The following is a 23,368-nucleotide window of genomic DNA, read 5'->3' as shown; positions in this document are numbered from 1 at the left end:
ACACCCAATGTTGTTTTCCCCCCCTAAAAGCAAGAAAAACCTACGCTTAAGAAAAGTGAACGGTATATATAATTAAGCAAGCCAATACGAATGCATCAAACAGCATTTTCTTTTCTTAGCTTAGTAATTGTCCCTTAAAAACTAAACTATCTCTCTACAGGATGTTAGTCTGGTAAATTACAGGTTTTGGCTGAAGTCTCTCTATTTCTCAGAGAACAGAAGGATTCGTTGCAAGATCCCAGCAAAGACAGAATAGACTACACAGCTGACCCTGCTGCTTAAAGTTTCATCTTTTGAAAAACTCTATATACTTACAGTTTCTCACTTTCTTAGATTTCTGAAGAACAAACAGCTCAGTTATGTTTTCTCTAAACTAACCTGAGGGAATAAATCACCACTGCAATCCCTTTTGTAACCGCTTGGATCTATTCTTTGTCTCCTCCCCTCACGTGGCTTTTCTACAAACTTCTGCTCTTTCCTGGATGGGAGCATTTACTAGAAGTTGATTTAAAGAAACAGTCCCCCTAGGCAGAAAGCAAAGGACTTCTTCTTCTACCCACCTCCCATGCTCAGATTCATTAAAAGAGAATTAGGAGAAAGGCCTTAAGGATCAAGGCAAACAATAAGAGTGAGTGATTGAGTGAGTGAGTGAGTGAGTGAGGAGTACATGGAAGAAGAACAGGCGTCCTGACTTGAATTAAACTGATTTCAAAGAAGTCTTTTCTAGAAGCTGGAAACAGGGACTGGACCTGCCCAAGAAAGAAAGAAAGAAAGAAAGAAAGAAAGAAAGAAAGATCTGTGCAGCAACAAATTGATTCTTGATCTCTTTTTCACAGAACTATTCCCTGAAGGGATCCTGCAGACAGAATAGGAAATTTCACAAGGAGGAGAGCCTACATAGTGGCCTACTTTGCTGCCTCCATTGCATCTGTTAAGTTGTGGGTGAACATATCAGACAACACAACGATTTCTCCAAAGCAGCTCTTTATTTGTAAGCTGGAACAGAACTGAACTGAGGAGCTCAGTCAGCCTGCTTATATAGAGTTCCAGAACAACGTAACTGTAGCAACTTTCTAAAACTATCCAATCACTGAAAGTCACTTTCCATCCTTCATTTGCATACAAACTATCCAATCACTGAACGTCACTTTCGATCCTTCATTTGCATAACTATCTACAGTATCCCCCTGCTGGCCCAGGGTGAGAACTTCAGTACATAACAGCATCCTTATTGTGCCATCCAGCAGAACTTTTCTAGGCAATGCAGGGTCTTTTTCCGTCTGGCCGGAAGGAGGGGCAGAACCTATAGTATCTCACTGTGACTCCACTGTTACAGCTGTTGAATCTCAAGGGGTGTCCAGAACACTGTCTAGTCTTGTTATGTTGGGTGAGTTTCCGTTGGTAAGGCTTGAGGACCTAGGTGTTCCCTAACAACCTCTTTTCCTATCCTGGGCTGCAGCTCCTTCACTGCATCATTCATTCTATTATCATCAGGTTAAGCACTGTTTCCCTTTTGGGAGAAAATAGAGGCAGAGTAGGTGTTGAAGTAGTTCCACCATCTCTCTGTCACTCAGTAGCATGTCTCCACCTTCTCCACACAGGGGACTTACCACTTCCTGGTTCTTCCTCTTGCTTTGAACATAGCCAAAGAACCTTTTATTATTATTTGTAACCTCTCTTGCAAGCCTCAGCTCATTCTGAGCTGGCCTTCTCCCTGCAAGTAGTGGCTGCTCATTTATACTCTCCCTTTGTGATTTGCCCTTTCTTCCATTTCTTATACATGCCCCTTTTAAATTAGAAAGCTCCTTATGCAGCCACCTCAGTTTCTTTAGATGCCTCCCACTTTTCTTCCTTTCTGGAATTGTTTGCCTTTGTGCCTTCAATATCTCTCCTTTGAGAAACTCCCATCCATCATGAAAGCCCTTCTCTTTGAGTATTTCTGGCCATGGGATCTCACCCAGTAGTTTGTTTCACCTCTCCCGCACCCAGAAACTACACTGACTGCTCTATGGTTTGAAGTGCAACAGTTGGGGGATGGGGGAATGGAAGTAGCTATAACACGAATGAGCTTTCTTTCAGGCTCTTTCCTTTGACTTGTAAAAAGAAGGCATTGTTACTGGTGATCATGCTCATATTTATTTGTCTGAGATACTGATAATGCCTCCAAGGGCTTCTCATAAGTCTAGACATGTGTCTCAGTATGAATGTTGTGCAGAATATTAAGGTTCCGGGGTCCATCCATCTGCTCAAAGATATAATGAACTCTTCACTCAGCAAACCCTGTAATTATTCTCAGGATAGCTCTGAGGGCACCAGGCATGTATCATGAAGAAAAGGTTTCATTATCTCCTTAGCTTGTGAATAGGATCATTTTACGAGCATCCTCTGGGGAACGATTTCTTATATTGTTCATAGCCCCTTGGGGCAATTCATTAAAAAAAAAATTCTCTAGGATTGCAAGCTGACCAAGGCTTGGCCTGCTCCAGTGACTTTTCAGCATTATCTATCAGCATTATCTAAGCTGATCTATTGATCTATGTGTAAAGATCAAGCTGTTGTCAAAAGCACAGCAGCAGAGGTCTGTAAAAAAGCAAGTTGCCAACCTAACCTTTTTACAAACCCTATAAAGCAGGACTGCTAATGACAGCCTCCCTCTCTGAGCAGATGCACAAGAGGTGTTCCAGCTGCTGCTACTACCTCTGCTGAGCCTTGGCAGAACAGGCTGAACTATATATATATTGTTTTAAAATGAAGTGCGATATCCAAAGACTTGCAAGGGGTCCGTGCAAGAGATATGCACTAACCCAGTTATTTTATCTTATGTTGTGTTTGTGCTCTTTCTGCTCTTTTTTCACACCCTGAAAGTCAGCATATAAAGTATGTGTGCAAGTGTGTCTCATCTAAATATACATTTTAATGCTTCAGAAGCACTGTGTTATTCAAAATTATGTAGATTTGATAGATTAATTGGTCAAACAATGAAACTAGTATGTTTGATCAGTTACTGTTTCTTTAATCGCATGACAGCCCTGCTGTTCATGTGGTAATAATGATATATTATTATTTCTGAAGTGCTTTTCAAACAAAGCACATTATAATGAATAAAATTAAAGACAAGCCCTCTCAATTTCTAGTCTAATAATTGCTGCATGTAAGTGCGCTTGGGAACAGGTAGAGATCTAATGCGATCAGAATATTTTGTGTTGCATTACTGTTGCCATCAAGTGTATTCAACAGAACTTATTTCCTAGCCATTACTGCATAATTTAGAAGCAAATGAATTATTCAGTAAAACAATACACTATTTAGTCTGGCATTATTTGCTGTCAACATCACACATTAGATTCTGCTGATAGCTTCTCCTTTTCTCACATAAACAATATTTGGACATCATTGCAGCAACTAAGGAGAAGGCTAGGGTTAGCAAGTGCTTCTAATATTAGAACTGAAGTTTAGAAGCTGCCTTTCGCAGCTGTAGACTAGATAGAAATTCATCAGGGGAAGCTTCCCTCCTCCTTGTTTTGCCATAGTGGGGAACATGTGATCCTTCAGATGTACTGAGATCCCATCAGCCTCAGCCATCACCGCTAATTGTCAGAAATAATAGGAGTTGCCATCAAAAAGCAGCATGTATCTCCAGGCCAGAGAGAAACTAACCTGTTGAATTTCTGAAAGCAGCACAGTTTTGAAGGCAGATTTCTTTTTTAAAACGTATGCAAGAGCAGTGAAAATATCCAGGCTCATCATGGGATTCCATGTTTTTTCTGGTTTATTTCAACAGAAAAATACTCTGCTTGTACAATTTTTTGAAACTACATCTGGGTATACATTTGCATCTTACTTGCCCAATTTGTACTATGTTTGTGAAGTAAATCTCTATCTTGTGGGGGAAATAGTTCTCCTACAATACTGTACCTTCACAGAAGAAAGCTATGTTATCCAAGGGATAAGGAACATCAGTGCTATTTTTCTAGAAAAAGAGGTGCCGGAACACACCATGAACGCCTCCCTCTTTCTCTTAGAATGACAATGGTGCCCCTCTGGGAGGTGCTAGAACTGAGTTCCAATTGGAAAAAAAGCCCTGAGGAACATCAATGCCATGGGATGCATTTAGTCCTCTGGAATTCCATGACTGGTCATCAGAACTCTTCCCAGGCCACACCAATAACCACCCCTGATTTTGCACCCTCCTTGAATTCTTTTCACTGGCTGGGCTGTGTCATTGAACTCTGACAATGCTTCTGAATTGGGTGGAGGATAGCCCTTAGAACTAAACCAATGAAACATTTCCAGTGTAACAATGAAACAGACCCCCAAACGTACACTCTTGAGAAGATCAGTCTGGTCAAAAATGTTTTCCATGAATACTTCCAAGAGCAATTGCCCTCCCCTTCCAAAAATCCCAAGATCCCAGTTGGCTAGGCCGCTGCACCCTCAATTCCCTGATGGACCTATCTGAGCATAGCTGTCAACTATTTAAAGGGAAATTCCCTTATTCCGAATAGGATTCCTCGCAAGAAAATGGAAAAGTTGACAGCTATGTATCTGAGAAGGGCGGAAAATGTCTATTAGACCAGGTGTGGGGGAAGTTTGGCATTCCGGATGTTGCCGAATTAGAGCTCCCATCCTTGCTGGCCACTGGCCATGCTTGCTAGGACTGATGGGGGTTGTATTTCAGCAACATTCAGTGGGCCAAAGTTTCCCACCTGTATAAGAAAAAAAACAGGTGACCTGGTGCTGCTTCTCCTTTCTAGAGTGCTTTTTAAAAAAAAAAAAAAAAGTCCCATGCTAAGGGGTGGGGGGGACAGATGGACTGCTGGCTGCTTCTCTCTGACTTGCAAGCCTCCTATTTGTCCCTGGACCGTTGGCTCCCCCATTCAGCCCTGAAAAAAGCTGAACAGATTGGTAGCAACTGCAGCCCCCTCCATGCAAGCTATTCCCATTAAGGCAACCCACAGAGTGAGGGGCTTTGTAGGGAAGGGTCATGATGGCTCAGTGGTAGAGCAACTGCTTTGCGTGTACCCATGTTCAATTCCTGGCATCTCCAGACTGGGGGAGACCCTGGTCTGAAATCCTGGAGAGCCGCTGCCAATCAGTGTAGACAATATTGCACTAAATAGACCAATGGGTTTGACCTAAAGCAACCTCAGCTGTGAGGGATCCATGCTGGGGCAGAAGAAGGGTACAAGGCAGGATCTGGCATCTTCTTCCTCCAATTGCCCCACTCAAACCCCACATTGTAAATAACTATATGTCTGTACTTGTAATTTAGAATCTCTATTATATTCATGGACCACATCAAAACATTGCTGCTTCTGCTGCTGCTGCTGCTGCTGTCGTTACTTTCACCAATTGCATATGAAAAGCTCGTTAAGATTCTGGAAAGGATTTCAATGCCTTCTTCTATGGAAAAGGATATAATCAGTCTGAACAGTGCCCTATTGTGTTACAGCATGAATGACGTATTGTATAAGATGAGAAAACGACTGTAAACAGCCATCTCATATTTTTAAGTGGTAAATGCTGCACTCGTACATTCTATGTCTCCTATGCCCTCTAGCTTCAAAAACTTGCATTTTTCACTCCTTAACTTGAAAGTGTTTACAGTACTTCACTGCTATTTTTCAGTTTTATGGGATTGTTGTCTAGAGATACAGAGCAGGGAAATTGTCTCACTTTGCTTCCATGTACAGTTATAGAACTGCAAGTAATTCAAACATGCATCAGTTGAAGTGATACAGCCCTCTCAGGAGATGGTTACTATTGGTCTGGAGGAAGATCTGATGCAAAGTGCCCATGTCAAAAACTCCTTCTGGATGGAAAACTTGAGCGTCAAGGAAAAAACTCCTTTGTTATAAAGAGAGAGAGAGAGTAGCTTCCAGTGTAAAATTGGACCATGTCAGCTAACACAATTTTTAATTAGCTCTATCTGTGATTTACAGTATTGTTTTTATATCTTCCAACTCTTTTTGTCAGGGAGATAAAGGTAAAGGGACCCCTGATCATTAGGTCCAGTCGTGACCAACTCTGGGGTTGCGGCGCTCATCTCGCTTTATTGGCTGAGGGAGCTGGCGTACAGCTTCCAGGTCATGTGGCCAGCATGACTAAGCCGCTTCTGGCAAACCAGAGCAGCGCACAGAAACACCGTTTACCTTCCCGCCGGAGCGGTACCTATTTATCTACTTGCACTTTGACGTGCTTTCGAACTGCTAGGTTGGCAGGAGCAGGGACCGAGCAACGGGAGCTCACCCTGTCGCGGGGATTCGAACCGCGACCTTCTGATCGGCAAGTCCTAGGCTCTGTGACATTTTTCACAATTGGGGAGTTGCTTTGGTATTGATTATAAATCCGAATTTCTTCTATTCTATTTGAATCAATGAATTGTATCTAAGGGAGTCGATGGATCTATGGTCCATTTTTAACGTATAATTCACCAACCTTCCATAGTGTAAAGATGAAGTGTGACACCAAAGTGGGGAAGTGTCTTTGATATATACACAATTTTGTTTGGCTTCTGGGATCAGCAACTGTATAATGGATGTATTAGCTATTTGATTACATGTGATTGGTTTCATGAGTGTTTTGTATATTTGAGGTGTTTTTGCAGATGCATACTATTCCCTAAAATAATGACACTTGTATTTTATTGATATATTTTATTTAAACTATTTCTATCCCACCTATTAATTTATTATGTCTGACTAATCCTATTTTTAAACTGTTTTTGCATAGTCATCTCTCTAAAGCCTCCCCCCTCCCCATGAATTAATGAGGCTTAAGCGGATCTATATTGCTTTTTAATCCTATCTTCTGCACTATCTAGAAAAGGGTACATTATGAATAGCTACACTGCTCCACTAACATGAAAGTTAATGTATTAGTAAGTATTTATAAAGGATATGCATTGCAAAAGGTTTGGAAACAAAACAAAAGATCAGAACATTATTTAATTTCATTAGGATCCCAATTTCTTCAAAAGGGTTCAAGGCAGATAAGAACTGCGCAACTCTTTGGCATTAAAAAGAAACAAGATAACAATTAAATGTCAATTGCAATCAGTCTGGAATAAGACACAAACAATTCAATTCCCCTGTAAATTTGGTTAAAAAAGAAAGATAGGCACAGCACTATCTTCACAGAAATGGAACCTGGTCCAAAAGATTAAACAAAGGCTTAATCAATTTAAACAATTAGGAGTGTCCTTGTTTGAAAATGCTTAATAGTTACATACAATAACTTCACTGTTCGCAAACTATTTTTGTTTGCTCACAGGAGATAACAGGAATCCAAATATGTTATGCTGTGGCGGGGGGATATCGTGAGGGAGGGAAACTGCTTCATGGACCATCATTCACAGAAATGTTGAAAGGAAACATCTAGGTGCATTCAGAATATCTGCTGAGATGCTCAGAAGGTCCACCTCCAGGTATATGCAACATATGGAAAGAGAAGGGAAGATATGGAGGGGGAAATAGGAGCCACACACCTTCCATCTCTGGCCTCCTCACACTTCCAGGTCCCACCTCCAATGTCCACACATTCAGTGCAACATCAGAAAGGAAGAAACAATACACACAGAGATGTGGTCACATACCCCATAATATGATTGGGAATCCTGCACAATCAGGGTTTCCGACTGCATGGAAAACCTATACATATACAACTGCATTTGTATGTGCTCCCTTTCAGACATCACACCAAACATGCAGAGATGATGATCTGAGGCAAAGCTGAGAAGCACATGTGCATTAGGGGCTGGGTCACAGGGCTACTTGCCCCTCCGCACAGCGGATATGTGAGTGGTCAGAAATCTTCTGAACATCCATGAAACAGTACTGACTTTAGGGTAGTGAAGCCTATGATACTGAGAGACTGAGCTGACGTCACTGCATGAAACATGTCTGAACATTCCAAGTTTTCAGGAAGCAACCCCATTTTTTGTGAGGGAAGGGAAAGTCGTCAGTTTGGCTGGGATTAAATTTCACACAGGTCATACAGCTTTGTAGGGCAGTCAGAAGAAAAATATCTGATGAGGGAGGGAAGATAATGGGAGGGAAGATAAAATAGAACGCCAAGGGTAAGTGAATAAGGGGTGGAGGAAAGCAGTGTTTTGAGATATATCACCAGGCAAAAGGCCTTCTCGGCAGTGGCGCCCGCCATGTATAATGCCCTTCCATCAGTGGCGTAGCGTGGGTTGTCAGCACCCGGGGCAAGGCAAGTAATTTGCGCCCCCTAACCCGTGGATTTTAGCACTCGAGTGCGAGCGCCCCCCCCAGGTGTTGCGCCCGGCCCCCCTGCACCCCCCCACGCTACGCCACTGGGGCTGGGGGCGAGCGAAGGAGCCAAGGACCCCCCCCCAAAGGCTCAGCAGGAATTTATTAAATTTATTATTTGCGGAGCCCCCGCGGGCCGAGGCAGCCGAAGCCCCCTCCCCTCAGGCGCCTCCCCGCCCCCTCCTCTCCTTGGGCTGTAGGTGGAGCTCCAGATCCGGGCTTGGCGAGCGCCTCTCCTCCTCCCGGCCGGGTCCGGGGGCTTCCAGCCGTGCTCCGTCCTCGCCCCCCCCCCCCCCGCAGTTGAGACTTGCGCTGAGAGCCGGAGCCAGCGGCGCCCCCTTCTGCCGGGAGACCCTCGCCCGCCCGCCGGCTTCCTCTCGGAGGGTTTTGGGGAGCGCAAGGCGCGGCGAGGCCCCTCGGAGCTCTCCTCCCTCCCAGTCAGCAGAAGCAGCCGCCGCCTGTGGCTGGGCCGAGGGGATGGCGGCGGCGGCGGGGTGCGGAGGCTGCCCGGCGTCGGTGGCAGCGTCGGCGCTGCTGCAGCGGCTGCTCCTCCTGCGAGCAGTGAGTGGAGCGCAGTCGCAGCGGCGGCGGGGAGCGCGCACGCGCTAGGGCGTAAGGCTGGCGGTAGCGGCGGGGAGCCCGGCGGAGGAAGGAACTTGTCCCTTCCCTCTGGACTCGCGCCCCCCCCCCAATGTTGCGCCCGGTGCGGCCGGCACCCTTGGCACCCCCCACGCTACGCCACTGCCTTCCATCAGATGTCAAAGAGATAAATAATTATATGACTTTCTATAGAAATCTGATGGTAGCCCTGTATCGGGAAGCTTTTAATGTGTGATGTTCTGTTGTGTTTTTGTATATTCTGTTAGAAGCCACCCAGAATGACTGAGGCAACCCAGCCAGGTAGTGGGGTACAGAAAATAAACTTGTTGTTGTTGTTGTTGTTGATGATGATGATGATGATGATTTTGGCAGAAACTGTACTCCACATTTGAGTTCTTTATTCTCCAGTGAGAGCCAGGACAACAGGCTTCCTTCACTTAGTGAAGAGGTGGATGGGCCACAGCTGGGCATGTGAGGGCATGACTCCTTCACAGAACCATAGAACTGTAGAGTTTGAAGGGACCCTGTGGGTCATCTAGTCCATCCCCCAGCAATGTAAGACTATGCAGCTGTCCAATATGGGGATCAACCTGCAGTCTTGGTGTTATCGACACCACACTCTAACCAACTGAGCTATCCTACTTTGCATTCCTGCTGGTCAAGCCATGTCTTCTAATAAGCAGAATCCGGATGGAACTTAAGGAGTCACGGAGCAATGTGCTATGGCCACAGCACACCTCCCTACTCTCTCTCCCACATTGTATTGCCATCAGGGCAGGATGCTGTGTTAATGCCCTCCTAACACACCAGTCGGGGCACATGCCCTCCCCTTACCCCCTCCCTCGATCTGGGCCTGGTTTTGCAGAAGTGCTACTAATACTTACAGCTCAAACAAAAATAAATGTGAGCTACTGGAGAGCTGCCTTTCTGAAATCCAGGTCAGTAATATATTCTCAGCAAAATCTGCCACCCTGCAAGTGAAACCCTGACCCCATTAAGGCAACGGCAAAACATCCATGGATTTCAGAGAGCTGCAATTTTCACCTTGTGGCCATGGTAATTATCTATGTTCATGCAGGAAAGAATAAAAAGTATACATAGCCTTACATTATCTAAATAGATTCTTTAAAAAAATATATAAAAATTACCCACTCCACATGCAGACATTCCATCTGCTAATTATACATGACCGTGTTGGATGTGATCGCTAAAACCAGAATTTACTGCTGTCTGCTAAATTTTGCTTTTGGCAAGGTTCTGTGACAGAAACAATAGCATTAGCCCTGCTTAGTTCTTGCATAGAAAGCTAGGAAGGCTTTCACAAAGATAAGTTCAATTCATCCAATGAGAGATAAGCAAAGAGACGCAAATAATGAGAATTACCGGACAAAGTGGATGAAGGTGGGTCCTTGAGTTAATTATGTGAGCAGCATCATATTGCATAACAGATGCTAGCTTCTCTCCCACATCTGCTTTACCATCAGAGCGCTACACTAAGACCATCTGGTGTGATTCTGTGAGTCAAAACATGCTTAAATTTACATCAGTTGTCCTATATAATGAGGGTTGTTTGGGTGCTGCATATTAGAATCACCTAGAACAGCCTTCCTCAACCTGGTGCCCTAAAATATGTTGAGGGACTGCAACTCCCATCAGCCCCAGCCAGCATGGCCAATAGTTAAGGATGCTGGGACAGGATATGCTGGACTAGATGGGCTGCTGGCCAGATCCGGCAAGCTTTTCTTCTGTTGTGTGAAGGTCTACTATGTGCGCACTTGTGAAGAGGCCCATGGAGCATGGAAGGCAGGTTGAGAGTATAGGGGTAAAAATTGTAGGAGAGGAAAACCACAGTGACCTTACTGTGGGTGTCTGCCATAGGCCTCCAAGCCAGACGGAAGACTTGGATGATGCCTTCCTAGAGCAGATTAGCAAACATTCAAAAGAAAAGAAAGATATAGTAGTCATGGAAATCTTCAACTTCCCCAATATCTGTTGGAACAAGAATGTAAAGTTCAAGAAATTCCTCAATTGCCTCACTGACAATTTTATTTCTCAGAAGGTGGAGTGGGGGGGCGGGAATAAGGGGGTCATCTATCTTGGATCTGGACCTCACCAACAGGGAGGAACTGACTGATGAAGTGGGAGAACTGGGAACCTTGAAAGGAAGTTTTCATGTCTTCCTGGGTTTCATGATAGAGAGGCAAGGGAAAGCTGAGTGCAGTTGGACATGCACTCTGGTCTTTAAGAAGGCTGATTTCAAAAAACTTAAGGACTATGGGTGAGATCCCATGGTCAGAAATACTCAATGATAAGTGAGTCCAAGATGGATAGGAGTTTCTGAAAGGTGAAAAGGTACAAATGCAGGCGATTCCAAAAAGAAAGAAAAGTAGGAGGCAAAGTGTGGCTGCATAAGTTGCTTACAGATGAGTGGAGGTTTAGGAAGGGCATGTATAAGAAATGGAAGAAAGGGCAAATCACAATGGAGGGGATACACAAGTAGCCAGCAGCTGCAGGGAGAAGGTCAGGTGGGCCAAAGCTCAGAATGAGCTCAGACTTACAAAAGAGGTTACAAATAATAAGAAAGGTTTCTTCAGCTATGTTCAAAGCAAGAGGACGAACAAATAAGTAGTAGGGCCTCTGAGTGGAGAAGACTGAGAAATGCTATTGGGTGAAAGAGAGAAGGCAGAACTGCTCAACACCTACTTTGCCTCTGTCTTCACCCAAAAGGAAAGCAGTGCCCAACCTGGTGATAACAGAATAAATGATGTAAAGAGAGAGCTACAGCCCAAGATAGGAAAAGAGATGGTAAGGGAACACCTAGCTACTTTAAATGAATTCAAATCTCCAGGGCCTGATGAGCCGCATCCAAGGGTTCTAAAGGAGCTCGTGGGTGTAATTTCAGAGCCTTTGTCTATTATCTTTGAGAATTTTTGGAGAACAGGTGAAGTCCCTACAGACTCGGAGGTGGGTAAATGTTGTCCCCATCTTCAAAAAGGGGAAAAAGGAAGACCCGGGTAATTACCAACTGGTGGGCTTGACATCTATACCAGGGAAGGTCCTAGAACAGATAATTAAATGGCTGGTCTATGAGCACTAACAAAATGGTGCTTTACTAAGACCCAGCATGTGTTTCTCAAAAAACAAAGAAGAGTCTCATGCTGTGGACATAGTGTATCTTGATTTCAGTAGGCATTTGACGAAGTCCCCCATTATATTCTTGCAGAGAAGCTGGTAAAATGTTGGCTGGACGAGGTAACTGTTTGGTGCATTTGTAGCTGGTTGACTGACCAAACCCAAGGAGTGCTCACTAATGGTGCCTGACTATCATGGGGGGAAATGACAAGTGGAGTGCAGCAGGAATCTGTCCTGGGCCTGTTATTTTGTTCAATGTTTTTATAAACAACTTGAATTAAGGAACTGAGAGGATCCTCATCAAATTGGAGGTTTTAAGCAGAGGTTGGATGGCCATCTGTCATGGATGCTTTAGCTGAGACTCCTGCATTGTAGGGGGTTGGACTAGAGTCACTCGATGACCATTGAGGCCCCTTCCAACTCTACAGTTATATGATTCTATGATTCCGTAATGGTCTGCCCTGAGTTGACGGAGCTGGCTTTAGAATCAGCTTTCAATTGCAGTGAACTACACAGCATTAATCTGACATTCAGTATTTTTAAAAGCAGGGGGTTCGTTTTCTTTCTATAAAACACTTTGTTTTAAATATAGCTTTAGCCAAGTTTTCTGGTGATCATTATCCCAGTTTCCCACTCCTAACCAGAAAACCTCTTTCCAGGAAAAGACTCAAAGTGACAGCTTGGTCAAATTGATTTCAAAGGCGACTCGTATTTCAGAGCCTTACAGTCTGAAATGGCTTCTCTGTGTATTCAGCATCTTTGTTACAGCAGATGCAGAGCTGGCCCACCTATGGGGCAAGGTGAGGTTGCTGCCTCTGGCAGCAGGATCCAAAGGGGCAGTGGAATCTGGCCTACAAGGAATGTGTTACCCACTGCTGTTGCCATACTGGCACCAATGGTTGAGGTGAGCTCTTTAGAGGCCAGACCAGCTGCCTCCTCAGCACCTCCCCTGGATGCCACCTCTTCAGCAGCCTCTCTGCAAATAGGAGGTGTTGCTGGCTTCCTCCCACCCTCACTCCCAGTGTAGATCTTTATCCCCCACCCCTTTGTTCCTGATTTAGATCTTCATTCATTCTTTCTTCCCTGGCTGGGAGGCATCATTTTGGGGTTTGCCTTGGAAGCCAGCCCTGAGCAGATGGATGTCTTCTGTTTTGTGCTTCCTTATGATACCCTCGCAGCATGTTTACTCACAAATCTCTTTTGCCAAGTTCACTGTGTGCTAAGGATTGAAGTTTAAATATACTTAGAGCTCAGTCCTATACACGTCTACATGGAATTCGCTGAACTGAGTGGATTTGCATCCTGGTAAACATGCCTAGAATTGTAGCCTAAAACTACCCAACAGCTAGGAATGTATGTTTTCTGCAATCCTTGATAAGTCGGCAGGTTCTCCATCTACATCAATCAGCCTTTGTGAACCTGATGCCGCCACCCCCAAGTTTTGGACTACAGGCTACAGCATGGAGACTGATGAGGACTGTAGTCCAAAACATCTAGAAAGCAGCTGATGTACATCCTCACACTCAGTAACAAAGGGAAATACTGCATGGGGAGAAAACCATTAATTTCTCCATCTTATCCATAAGAAGGTACACTCTGACTTGCTGTAGCACATAATGGTCATAGCCATGACTAGGGTTCCATTGTGCTGGGAGCAGACACGGAACCAAGAAAAATTGGCTTTACATATGAGGGTGTCTGCAAAAAGGGATTTATTGGTTTTGAACATTCAAATTGTTGCTTTCTGTTAATATTCTATAGCATCAGACATTAGACAGAACATCCATGTGCCGTGCTGAAATTTAGCAAAGCTCTGTTGAATCTGATATCCAACAGTGACCACTGCCAAGAGTTTCAAATATCTGCACAGTAAATTAGCAATAAAGAAAATGTTTAAATGAAAGATCAGTTTCTCAATCCATGTGTATCTAAAATACTTTTTTTAATCTTGCATAAATTCACAAATGATACAATATTGTAAGTGTATTTTTTTAAACATACTGTACAATCATGTCAGTTAACTGTTTTACATCAAGGCACAGCACACCATATCTTACAGATATACCTTGATAGGCAGCAATTTAGTGTAATCCCCGAGATTTGGCAGTATTGCCAAGATAAATAGCATGGGTCATATTTCACAGATATGCTAGAAGATAAATAAGTAAATAAATAGATGCTGTCACATTTTATTTGAAATAGAACTGCATATAAAAAGAATATACAATAATTTAATTTGAATAATTATCTTGAGATATATATATCTCTTATATATATAACAGAAGTGCTTCAATTTAATTTCAAAACAAAAACATTTCTTCAATATTAGAAGGATGCAAAAATGAGTCTTTTATTCGGCCATCTTGATTTATGGAAGAAAGTTGCTTTCAAGAGAAATTAAAAGGCGTTTGCTGCTCAGTTTCATGGCAATCTGAAAGAAATCAAATTAGATGTTACACATATTTGATAGAGCAATCCCGTGGAGGGTAATCTTTGATGGAGCTACCTATGCCCTACCATGTAGCTTTTCTTTTCCTGCTATTTCTTGGGGGGAGGGGAGAATGAGGGGCTTCAAGGTGAAAGCCTTTCTTGGCACACACGCCAAACACCCTGTGCCAGGCCCCAATGCCAGTACAGAAACATTGGTGGTGGCACTTTTTCCCGCTGCATCAGGTAGACCTCTGGCAGTGCTGGGAATTCCAGGGAAGTCCATGGCATCTTGGCCCTCTTCTCAGGGAGCATTGGACTGCATCCACCCAAAAAAATATTTTCAGTTACCTGAGCATTATATGGAAGACAGGACAAGCTAATCCATATGTCCCAGAAATGACCCACTGAGTAATTAGGAGACTGGGTAACTGATTGCCACGCCTCATACAAAACCATCAAAGGGGTTTGTTTTAGGAAGCCTTTGCTGGAAGGATATTAGGGCAGTTATGATATGCCTAAGGATGACCAGATTCATTTTTCAGCATTTAAATTAGAAAAAAAAATTCATTATAAATGTACTATCTCACAAGTCATCTATTCAGATTGGTGAGGTATTAGAACCTCAGGCAACCTAAATGATGGAGAAAACAAGGTGATCCATTTCTACAATATCTGAGCCATCTCAGGACCAGCCTTGACAAAAGTCAGTCAAAGGACAGGAAGAAGAAGAACTCAGAAATTGTTTGGGTGGCCTGAGAGCAACACTGTATTCTTACTACTTTTCTGCACTGATGCCAACTCACCCCATGCTATTATGCTAGAGGAGAATCTTAAGTCAAGGCCAGGGATCTAGAGTGCCCATTCCTCACCCTTCAACTTGGAAGGAAAATCTGGAAGCATTCCAGGAGAAACACAGCTAGCAGGCAGTGCCAGTTCAACATCCATTTCAACCCAGTGGGGAAATCTCCATGCAGAAATATACAATGCTGTGGTAACAGCACAAGGAGGCAGCACCTTAAACACTAGCTTAGGAAAGCAAATCTAGACATACAGAAGTAACAGGTGCTTTCTCTCTTTTCTTAGCTATTGCTGATTTTAATTCCTATTTTGAATGCTTTTATAGACTTGTTTTTAACTGTTTTTAAGCAAGAATTTTAATGTTCCATATTTATATTTTTAAAACTGCTTACAGATTGTTTTAACAAACAAGTGGTATGCACTTTTTGTTAAATAAATAAAATAAAATAAGGGGAAAGTGGTGGGAGCCTGAAGCTTTCTCCCAAACCTAACTCTAACTCCAGAGGTATGTGGAAAAAATAGAGTACAGGGAAGTGAGACAAGAGTATGGAGTCTCACCACCATCTTCATCTCTAAAACAAAATCCTACCGGCTCCCATGACATTTCACACATTTCATTCACTAATCGTTAAATGGCAGTAGTTGGGCAGACTAAATGCATGGCAAGTAACACAAGGATTCTAAACGCAACCCCAGAATGCCTACATTGCATGATAAGATGTACATGTCAATAAACAAATAATTCATTCTGTTTTATGATTGGTAATTTTGGCTTCCATGAAACATCCATTACTTGGCCAATAAATTTCAGTTCTTGTAGCTAAACCATTTCAGCTCCAATCCTAACCCCCACTGTATACAGTAAGGCTTACTTTTGAATAGGAATGCATATTAATATCAAATGCAACTATGAAGATCTAATTCTGCTATGTTTATTCCAACTAAATATTAAGGTGGAAAAATGACCATCTACATACTTTCTCCCAAATATCCTCCTGAATTTGTTAAAAAAAACCAAAAACCCACAAGTAATTTATTGATGAGAGGGGATGGTTTTTTTTAAGCCAAGATGGAGAACCTGTAGTCTTTCAGAAGTTGTTAAACTACAGCTTTGATCATCCCCAGCTAGCATGGCCAATAGTCAAGGGGTTACAGGAGCTGGAGACCGACAAAATTTAGAGGGACACAGGCTTCCTATCCACAGGTGAAATCCTGTTCTTGATTTGAGATTTTGCTCAAATTCATATGACATCCAGCCAAGCACTGAAATTTATATAAATCAGTAAGACATTGATATTGCTGAAATATGTCTGTAATGCACTTACCATATTCCAGGGGTCATTCAGCAGATTACATCTGGACATTTCTTCTTCGCCTGCCAAAACCTTTTGATCCAACGTTGGTGGGTACAAAGTTGTTCTTGCCCACTCCTCCTGACCTACTCAGGAAGTCTGCCAAACGATGGGTCACACAGGTGGCTGTGTTGCATGCCCTCTTCTGAGTTGTCACGCTGTTTTCCGAAAGAAAGAATTCAGATCTGAGAAACAGAGCACATCTTTCAACAACACCACGTTTTATAAGCAAAATCCTGGAAAATGCCTGAGAAGATAAAATTGTGCTGGTACTTTATATCCATATTTAAAAGATTTCTATATTTGGTTTGCTCAGGCTTGAAGCAATGGACTTCTGCAGTGCTATAATGACAGACTGCATTTCAAAGAGACCTTGACATTTGCTCTGTGACTTCCCAGATATTTCTAACCATCAGAGATTGTAATCCTCAGCCTGATCGCTCAGAAGTAATGTTTTTGGATTCAACAGATGTTGTCTGTAGTCAGGCAATGCAGTGGGCAGATGACTGCCTCTGAAAATGCAGTTAGACCTGCTTAAACAGAAGTGAAGCACATTATCTCAGTGCTAACCAGGAAGCAAGTATGGCTAGCCTTGCAGTCCTTATAATGGAATCCTATGCCCAGCTGTTCAGAAGGAGGCCCCTCTGACTACAATGGGTCTTACTCCCAAGCAAATGAGTATAAGCTTGCTGCCTTGGTGCACTGGAATTCAGCCAAAAGGCAAATCATAGCATCCTGGTACAATGGCGCAAATGCCATCTGTTGGGAGAGTAAGGGTGTGAGAAAGATGCCTTCACTTCCTGTTTGTGGGCTTCCCAGAGACATCTGATTGGCCACAACAGGAAACAGGATGCTAAACTAGATGGGCTGTTCTCATGTTCTCAACCTTGCAAAACCAATCACTTTTAAGTTCCGCTGATTTCAGTGGAAAAATAAGTACTGCCAGGGCTTAACTTTGTCTGGATTACACTCAGTATAAAAAATAATATTTGGGCTGATTAAATTACAAGCAGACACACCTTGTAAATCAAGGCAGACTGTACAATGTAACCACAAGGGATACTGAAGAAGGCCCCATTCTCCACATGTTGCTAGCCAATATAAATTACTCCTGTACCTTACATAGCTTCATGCAAAATCAATGAACAATGAAATAGAAATAAAGTATTAAAGTTCTTACCTGGATGATTTCAATCAGAATATAACTTTGGTAACTGGCTAACGTTTCTAATATTTGCAAACTACGTATTGTACTGCTACAAAGAGTATAATGGGTGACTGATTATATATATATATATATATATATATATATAGTCAGTGTGAAGTTTCCCACTGACTTCACTGGAGAAAAATTGTCACCCTGCGTATTCATCCTGCACTGAGCAAATATCTTGCATTTTTAAAAGACTTATTTAAGCATGAATCCAAAGCAGTCACCCTGAGCTGAACACCATTAAAACCATGCCCAGAAAAGCCATCTTTTTATTTTTATTTTTAACTGATTTGCACCATTCATAAAATAGACCTAATCCTTATAGAAAAATAGGTTTATTGAACAGTTGCATGGTCAGGCATGAAAGAAACATTTATTTATTTATTTTACAATGCGTAGCCAGAAATCAAAGGATTATTATTTGTAAAATAAACATCTAAGAAAATCAGTTGAAAATTCGAGGCAATGCTAGTCCTTACTCATTTTAATTTGGCATGTTCTATTCCCCAGTTTCAGCCAAGTCCCGTCCCTCCCCCCCAATATATGTGTTATATTCTTAACAGCTGCAACCCTAAAGATGTCTACTCAGAAGTCAGTCCTATTTGACTAAATGGAATTTACTCACAGGTGTGTGTGTGTGTGTGTGTGTGTGTGTAGGATTGCAGCCTGAATTTCCTAACTTGAAGTTGTTTCACTCCACATTCTCACTCAAAAATAGATTCAAAAGAACATAGCAAAATTAGCAATCAAGGTTAGATCCACATGCATCAAAAAAGAGGAGGAAAAAATATAAGAGGAAGAGGAGATGAGAGCCAATCTAGTTGTTTCCGAGGGCTTCCTCATAGTTTGCATAGCGTTCGTTTTCCAGATCATTCAGCACATTCCTTTTCTTGCCAGGAGTTCCAGCCCCGACGTCAGTACGAGGGTAAGTTTGCAATTTGTGCAATTCTTGAGACAGTTTGCCCAACACACAAGTGCTCAGGTTGGCACAGCGTTTGGAAATAGGTCTATCCAAGCTGCAGGGGGGAAAAACATGCCGAACAAAGTAACAGAAAACCATGCGCAGTCATCATGCCTTGTTATATCCCATCCCCACCCCTAGCCCAGACTCAACGAAAATCACAGCAGGAGACCAAACGACCAACAAATAGGCATTTAAAAAACAACAAGACAATCTCGACGCAATGCTGGTGCAACAAGGTCCATGCAAGAGGGCTCTGTCGGAAGGAGGATCGGGCTGTAGTAAATGGCAAGTGATCAATCGCTCGCTTGCTTGGGATGCTGACAGTTAGCGATCCCGGCGGGACGCGAGGAGGGACAGTTCAAGATCATCCGGCATGCATGGTGAGTCTCATTCATCAGCATGCTTTGCAACCGGAGCTCATTAGGGAAGTGCAGGTGCAATTGCAAGACTCGGCCTGGAGAGGGAAGGGGGCGCTGCGTGCACTTGGAAGGCCGCCTCGCCTCTTCCCGACGGCATGCACTGACTCGGGCGCGCGCAGAAGCTTGAGTTGTGATGAGAAGAACTCTGTGCATTTCTCACGGGGGGGGTGGAATAAAACCAAGACGTACCTCTTGCTGCCCCACTTTACTCTAACCCCCTTTCTTTCAACTTGCAAGGCCTCTCTCTTTTTTTTACGAGAAGAAAAAGTAACTCAAGAGGAAGTAACCCAAAAGAGAGCAAGTTAAGAAAAGACCAATCTGAGACCCCAGTTCATGGCTATCAGAGTGGGAACATCAGGATGGCAGGACCCGTCTCGCAGGAGCTGGGTCTGCACATCCCAGGGAGGAGAAGAGGTCCCATCAGCTGATCTGCCAGGAAAGAGCCCGCACTCCCAGAGAGGAGAGTCCCCCCCCCGCCCCTATCCACGCTGCGACCACCCTCCCCTTCCTACCTCCCCGTCGACCTGTCGCTCTCCTTACCTGTTCCCTTCGCTCGCCCGCTCCAGCTCTTCCCCCAGGTATTCCTTCACCAGCGCGCTTAACAACCGCCGGGCTTCGTAGTCGCCCATGCTCCCTCGGTCTGTGACAGGCTCCAAGCCAGGTCTGTGGGGAGGGAGCGAGGGGGGAGAGCTCAAGGCCAGCGGCGCTCTCTCAAAGGGAGGGGTGCTCAAGGGGGCGGGGGCGGGAGGGTCCTTTTTCCAACCCAACTCATCGATCTGCTTGGGGGCGGGGGAGGGATCACAGCACCGCACACGTGTAACTCGTCCCTATTCACGAGACCACGCTCGCTGAGCTTGTTCACTGGGCGTAGATTGCCCTCCCGTTTTCTTCCTTAACGAACACAGACGAGTGCCCCTGTTTCACCACGCGCTGAAAGGCGTGGGAGGTGGGGGAAGCCTTTTTCCTTCCCTGCATCATCCCCACCCACTCCACTAGGCTAATCCGTGTCAAGGAATCTTGCCCAAGCGGGCAATCGCGTGCACTCGCGTCCCTCGGCGCCAAGCCCTCCGTTGCCCGCCCCCTCTGCAGAACCGGCCACCCCAGTCGCTTTTCTGGCGATCGCCAAGCCAAAGAGGCGTTCAAGAGAAGTCTCTGCATGCAGACCCTTGTCCTCCCGTCTGCTGCCTCTTACCTTAGCGGGACTGCGCGGGAGCTGTCCATCAGGCACACCACCAAAGCATAGGCAGCCAGGAAGGAGCACATCTTCACCATGGCCATAGCGTTGTCTCTGCAAAATCAACAGGACTGCGTTCAAAGAGGGGCCATTTCCCACGCTTTGCATCTTTCCGGATCCGCTCCATAGCTGTCAACTTTTCCCTTTTCTTGAGAGGAATCCTATTCGGAATAAGGGAATTTCCCTTAAAAAGGGGGAAACGTTGACAGCTATGATCCCATCCTAACGCTGGAATCCTGCGCAAACTCACTTGGGAAGAAGCCCCCCACTGGATTACGGCCAGCTCTGCGTTAGCATGCGTAATAGGATCGAGGTTCTAAGGATGCTTTAATTTCCTAGGTTTTTAAAAGGGGTCATGGGATCATCTGCTATTTGCATCGAGGTCCCCACCCCGCAATTTGGTAGGATTTGTGTGTGTTTTATTTTGGAAGTGTTATCTTCAAAGAATGTCTATGTCGCCAATGCTCAGGTAGGAAGAAAATTGGGAAATTGGGAAATTTCGCAGAGTTGATATATAGCTGGAGGACAGAAGGCAACCATGTCAACTTCATCAACAGATGGGGACCAATACTATGAAATCGTTGATAATATTCACGCCATGCTGGGAATCGGGTCGAGCGCGAAAGATCAAAGGAAAACGAATAAAATGCGGCCAGATCTGCATTTATAACTGCATGTAGAAATTTTGTGTATTTTGTTTTAAATTGAAAAGAAGGGTGGGGAGGCATAATCCTTTGCGCTGAAATAAATGATTACTTGAAAAATCGGGGGGGGGTGTCCTCATTTAAATAAATAGCCCTGTTACGGAAATGAGGATTTTAAAATTGTTTCTGAAAAACAAAATCCAGGAATTATAAGGAATATAATACATTTGCATACGCAATACTTTTGTTTAAAGAGCTCTGTGGCATCTTAAAGGAAAGTAATATATTATGCCAGGAGTTGTGTCTGTAGTGTCCAGATGAGTTCATTACGGTGAAATCCTATATATAGCTACTCCCATTGAATTCAATGGAGACATCTTCCTAGTAAATGGGTATAGAGATGCAACCCTACTCATTTTGTAAAACGGTTCCTCTCCCCCTCCCTGCCACGCCTCTGGGTCCAACACCTTCCTGCACCTGATGGAAGCAGGCAGTTCCCTTTTATTGCTCAGACTGCAATAAAATAGTTTGAAGGTGCCACGAGATTCTTATTTGCTGCAGCAGAGTTACTCTCGGGGGCGGTCATACCCAGGGGAGCATTCCCAATTACGCGAAATTAGGTTTCTTGAAGGCATCTCCCACGTGCCATTTTTGCACGACTCTTATTGATAAAATACTCAGAATCAAACGGGCAGCCTCTAGTCTACACGAACGAAAGGGGGATTTTCACCTTGCAGAAAGGGAAATGGTTTTAAACTGCCGTTCTGCAACCTAGGCGTTTCTCTGCGCTCACGCCTTTTCCGAAGCAAGTGACTAATAAATAATACCTGTCAAAGCATATCTGGGGAAAAAGCCGTTCTGCTCAAGAATCCAAGGAGAGAAGCACGAGACGCCACAAGACCCAGCATCAGCCTAACATCCTCCGAACTTGAGGAGTTGCAAGTTCTCCGCCACTGAGAAGCCTTTTCAGCACTCCCTGGACTGGAAAGTCAATAAAAGGAGAACGCACTTACCTTCAGATGCAAAGCTTGTTGAGGAAAGCGTAGTGCAGGTGGCGGCCTCGGTGTGCGTTTCCCAGTCGTGATGGTCTTCCGTGCCCAACGACCCCCTTTTATATCTACCGCCAGGGCAAAAGTGTGTAGGCGTTCGACGAGCTGCCCGCCAGCCAATCAGCACCTCGGTTGTCAACTATAAAACCAATCCACGCTTGACCACGAAACCCCAGCTCCCGAATTACGTCATCCTCCAGTCACTGAGTATTCCATTCACAAAAAAAATTGCCAGTCATTTAGGCACATCTGATAGGTTTATTTGCATTGAGGTCATCGGACGAAGAGAGAGAGGGAAAGGGGGGGACGCGGGGAGGGGGGAGCGGGACATATCAGACGATTAATGAAATGTAAGGGAAATCGTCTTGAGTCATTAATAATATCCAGGCCACCCCATACTCTCATCCCTACAAAATCTACCGTATCTTTTTAATGAACAAACCCAAAGGGCAGGTTCTTTACTTATTAGAGGCGACATCTACTGCAAAAAATGCTGCATTGCAGAAAATGGAAGTTGGCAGCTTTCCTTTTTAAAAACTTCTTTGTATATTACAATGGCCATAGTGGTGCTAGTGGATGTGTAGAGAATTCGGCTCTTGACGTTTATTACGGAGTTGGCATCCATTCCTGAATAAGCGCAAGGCTCTCTCTTCACCAAAACCCAGCGAGCATTTCTCTGGGGAACACTTTTACAATGCACAGTCATTTTTTATCCCACACATTAAACAATGTGCATCTCAATCCTATGCATGTTTACTCGGAAGTAAGTCTCTCAGTGCTCAACGGATCTCACCCCCAGCTAAATGTACATGGGATTGCAAACCTTATTTGCAATTGCGATCCGAAGCACAGGGAGGGGATATTTAGGATTACACATAAAGGCCACACCGTTCCTATACCTGTGAACGTGACAGTGACATATCGCTTAACCTGCTTCGCAGAATACCCTAGAGAGCCTTTATAAACCCTTTATAAAGGTTGACATCCCATGTGAAGCTACTTAAGAGTAAGACCTCAGTGGTGACTTACTTCTGAGGAAGCATCGGTAGAATCCTGCTGCCCCTGTATATTTCCCCGAGACACCGAATTTAACAAAGCTGCGTTTCCTGTGTAAAATGTTTAAGATCTGGTCACTTTGGCAAGGGCGGGGGGCCCTAACGAAGAAGCCTGCGGGTCGATGGGAGGGATCAACGAAACTCCATTCAAACACCAAGTCAGGGGAGTCACTCGTGTTCAGGTTAATTTTTGCACAAGCATCAA

General features: G+C 44.1%; 2 protein-coding genes and 1 long non-coding RNA gene across 5 annotated transcripts in view; 1 reads left to right on the top strand and 2 right to left on the bottom strand.

The window, feature by feature from the left end:
- The window catches only part of INSC (INSC spindle orientation adaptor protein), a 150,909-nt gene extending 150,492 nt beyond the window's left edge, over nucleotides 1–417 (bottom strand). The window contains exon 1 of one of the 2 annotated variants that reach the window (XM_080975214.1): nucleotides 316–417. The gene's annotated coding sequence lies outside the window, so the exon portion shown is untranslated. The remainder of the gene's footprint in view (nucleotides 1–315) is intronic. The other variant, XM_080975215.1, reaches the window with a different exon arrangement.
- Nucleotides 1–23,368, top strand: part of LOC308459821 — a 406,481-nt gene that overhangs the window by 355,627 nt on the left and 27,486 nt on the right. The window lies entirely within an intron of this gene.
- CALCB (calcitonin related polypeptide beta) lies at nucleotides 13,961–22,147 on the bottom strand. 2 transcript variants are annotated; one of them, XM_081022789.1, is made up of 5 exons: nucleotides 22,073–22,147; nucleotides 20,374–20,469; nucleotides 19,722–19,844; nucleotides 16,559–16,743; nucleotides 13,961–14,436 (listed from the first exon to the last, which is right to left on the bottom strand). In XM_081022789.1, the coding sequence occupies exons 2-4, from the start codon at nucleotides 20,457–20,459 to the stop codon at nucleotides 16,584–16,586; spliced, it is 369 nt and encodes a 122-aa protein (XP_080878915.1). In that variant the 5' UTR covers nucleotides 20,460–20,469; nucleotides 22,073–22,147; the 3' UTR covers nucleotides 13,961–14,436; nucleotides 16,559–16,583. The 2 variants fall into 2 exon arrangements, with proteins under 2 accessions (XP_080878915.1, XP_080878914.1); XM_081022788.1 differs by lacking the exons at nucleotides 13,961–14,436; nucleotides 16,559–16,743 and adding an exon at nucleotides 16,761–18,814.

Source organism: Podarcis pityusensis (assembly GCF_964106645.2).
Source record: "Podarcis pityusensis genome assembly, chromosome: 1".
Classification (NCBI taxonomy): Eukaryota; Metazoa; Chordata; class Lepidosauria; order Squamata; family Lacertidae; genus Podarcis; species Podarcis pityusensis.
This window is presented reverse-complemented; position numbering and strand designations above follow the sequence as displayed.

What these genes read in the sequence shown, in the direction of transcription:
- CALCB (XM_081022788.1), bottom strand. Translation starts at nt 20,459, where the DNA reads ATGGCCATGGTGAAGATGTGCTCCTTCCTGGCTGCCTATGCTTTGGTG. An exon ending in TCCCGCGCAGTCCCGCTAAG is followed by an intron (nt 19,845 to 20,373) that starts GTAAGAGGCAGC and finishes CCCTCCCCACAG; the next exon opens with ACCTGGCTTGGAGCCTGTCA. An exon ending in CGGGCGAGCGAAGGGAACAG is followed by an intron (nt 18,815 to 19,721) that starts GTAAGGAGAGCG and finishes TCCCCCCTGCAG; the next exon opens with CTTGGATAGACCTATTTCCA.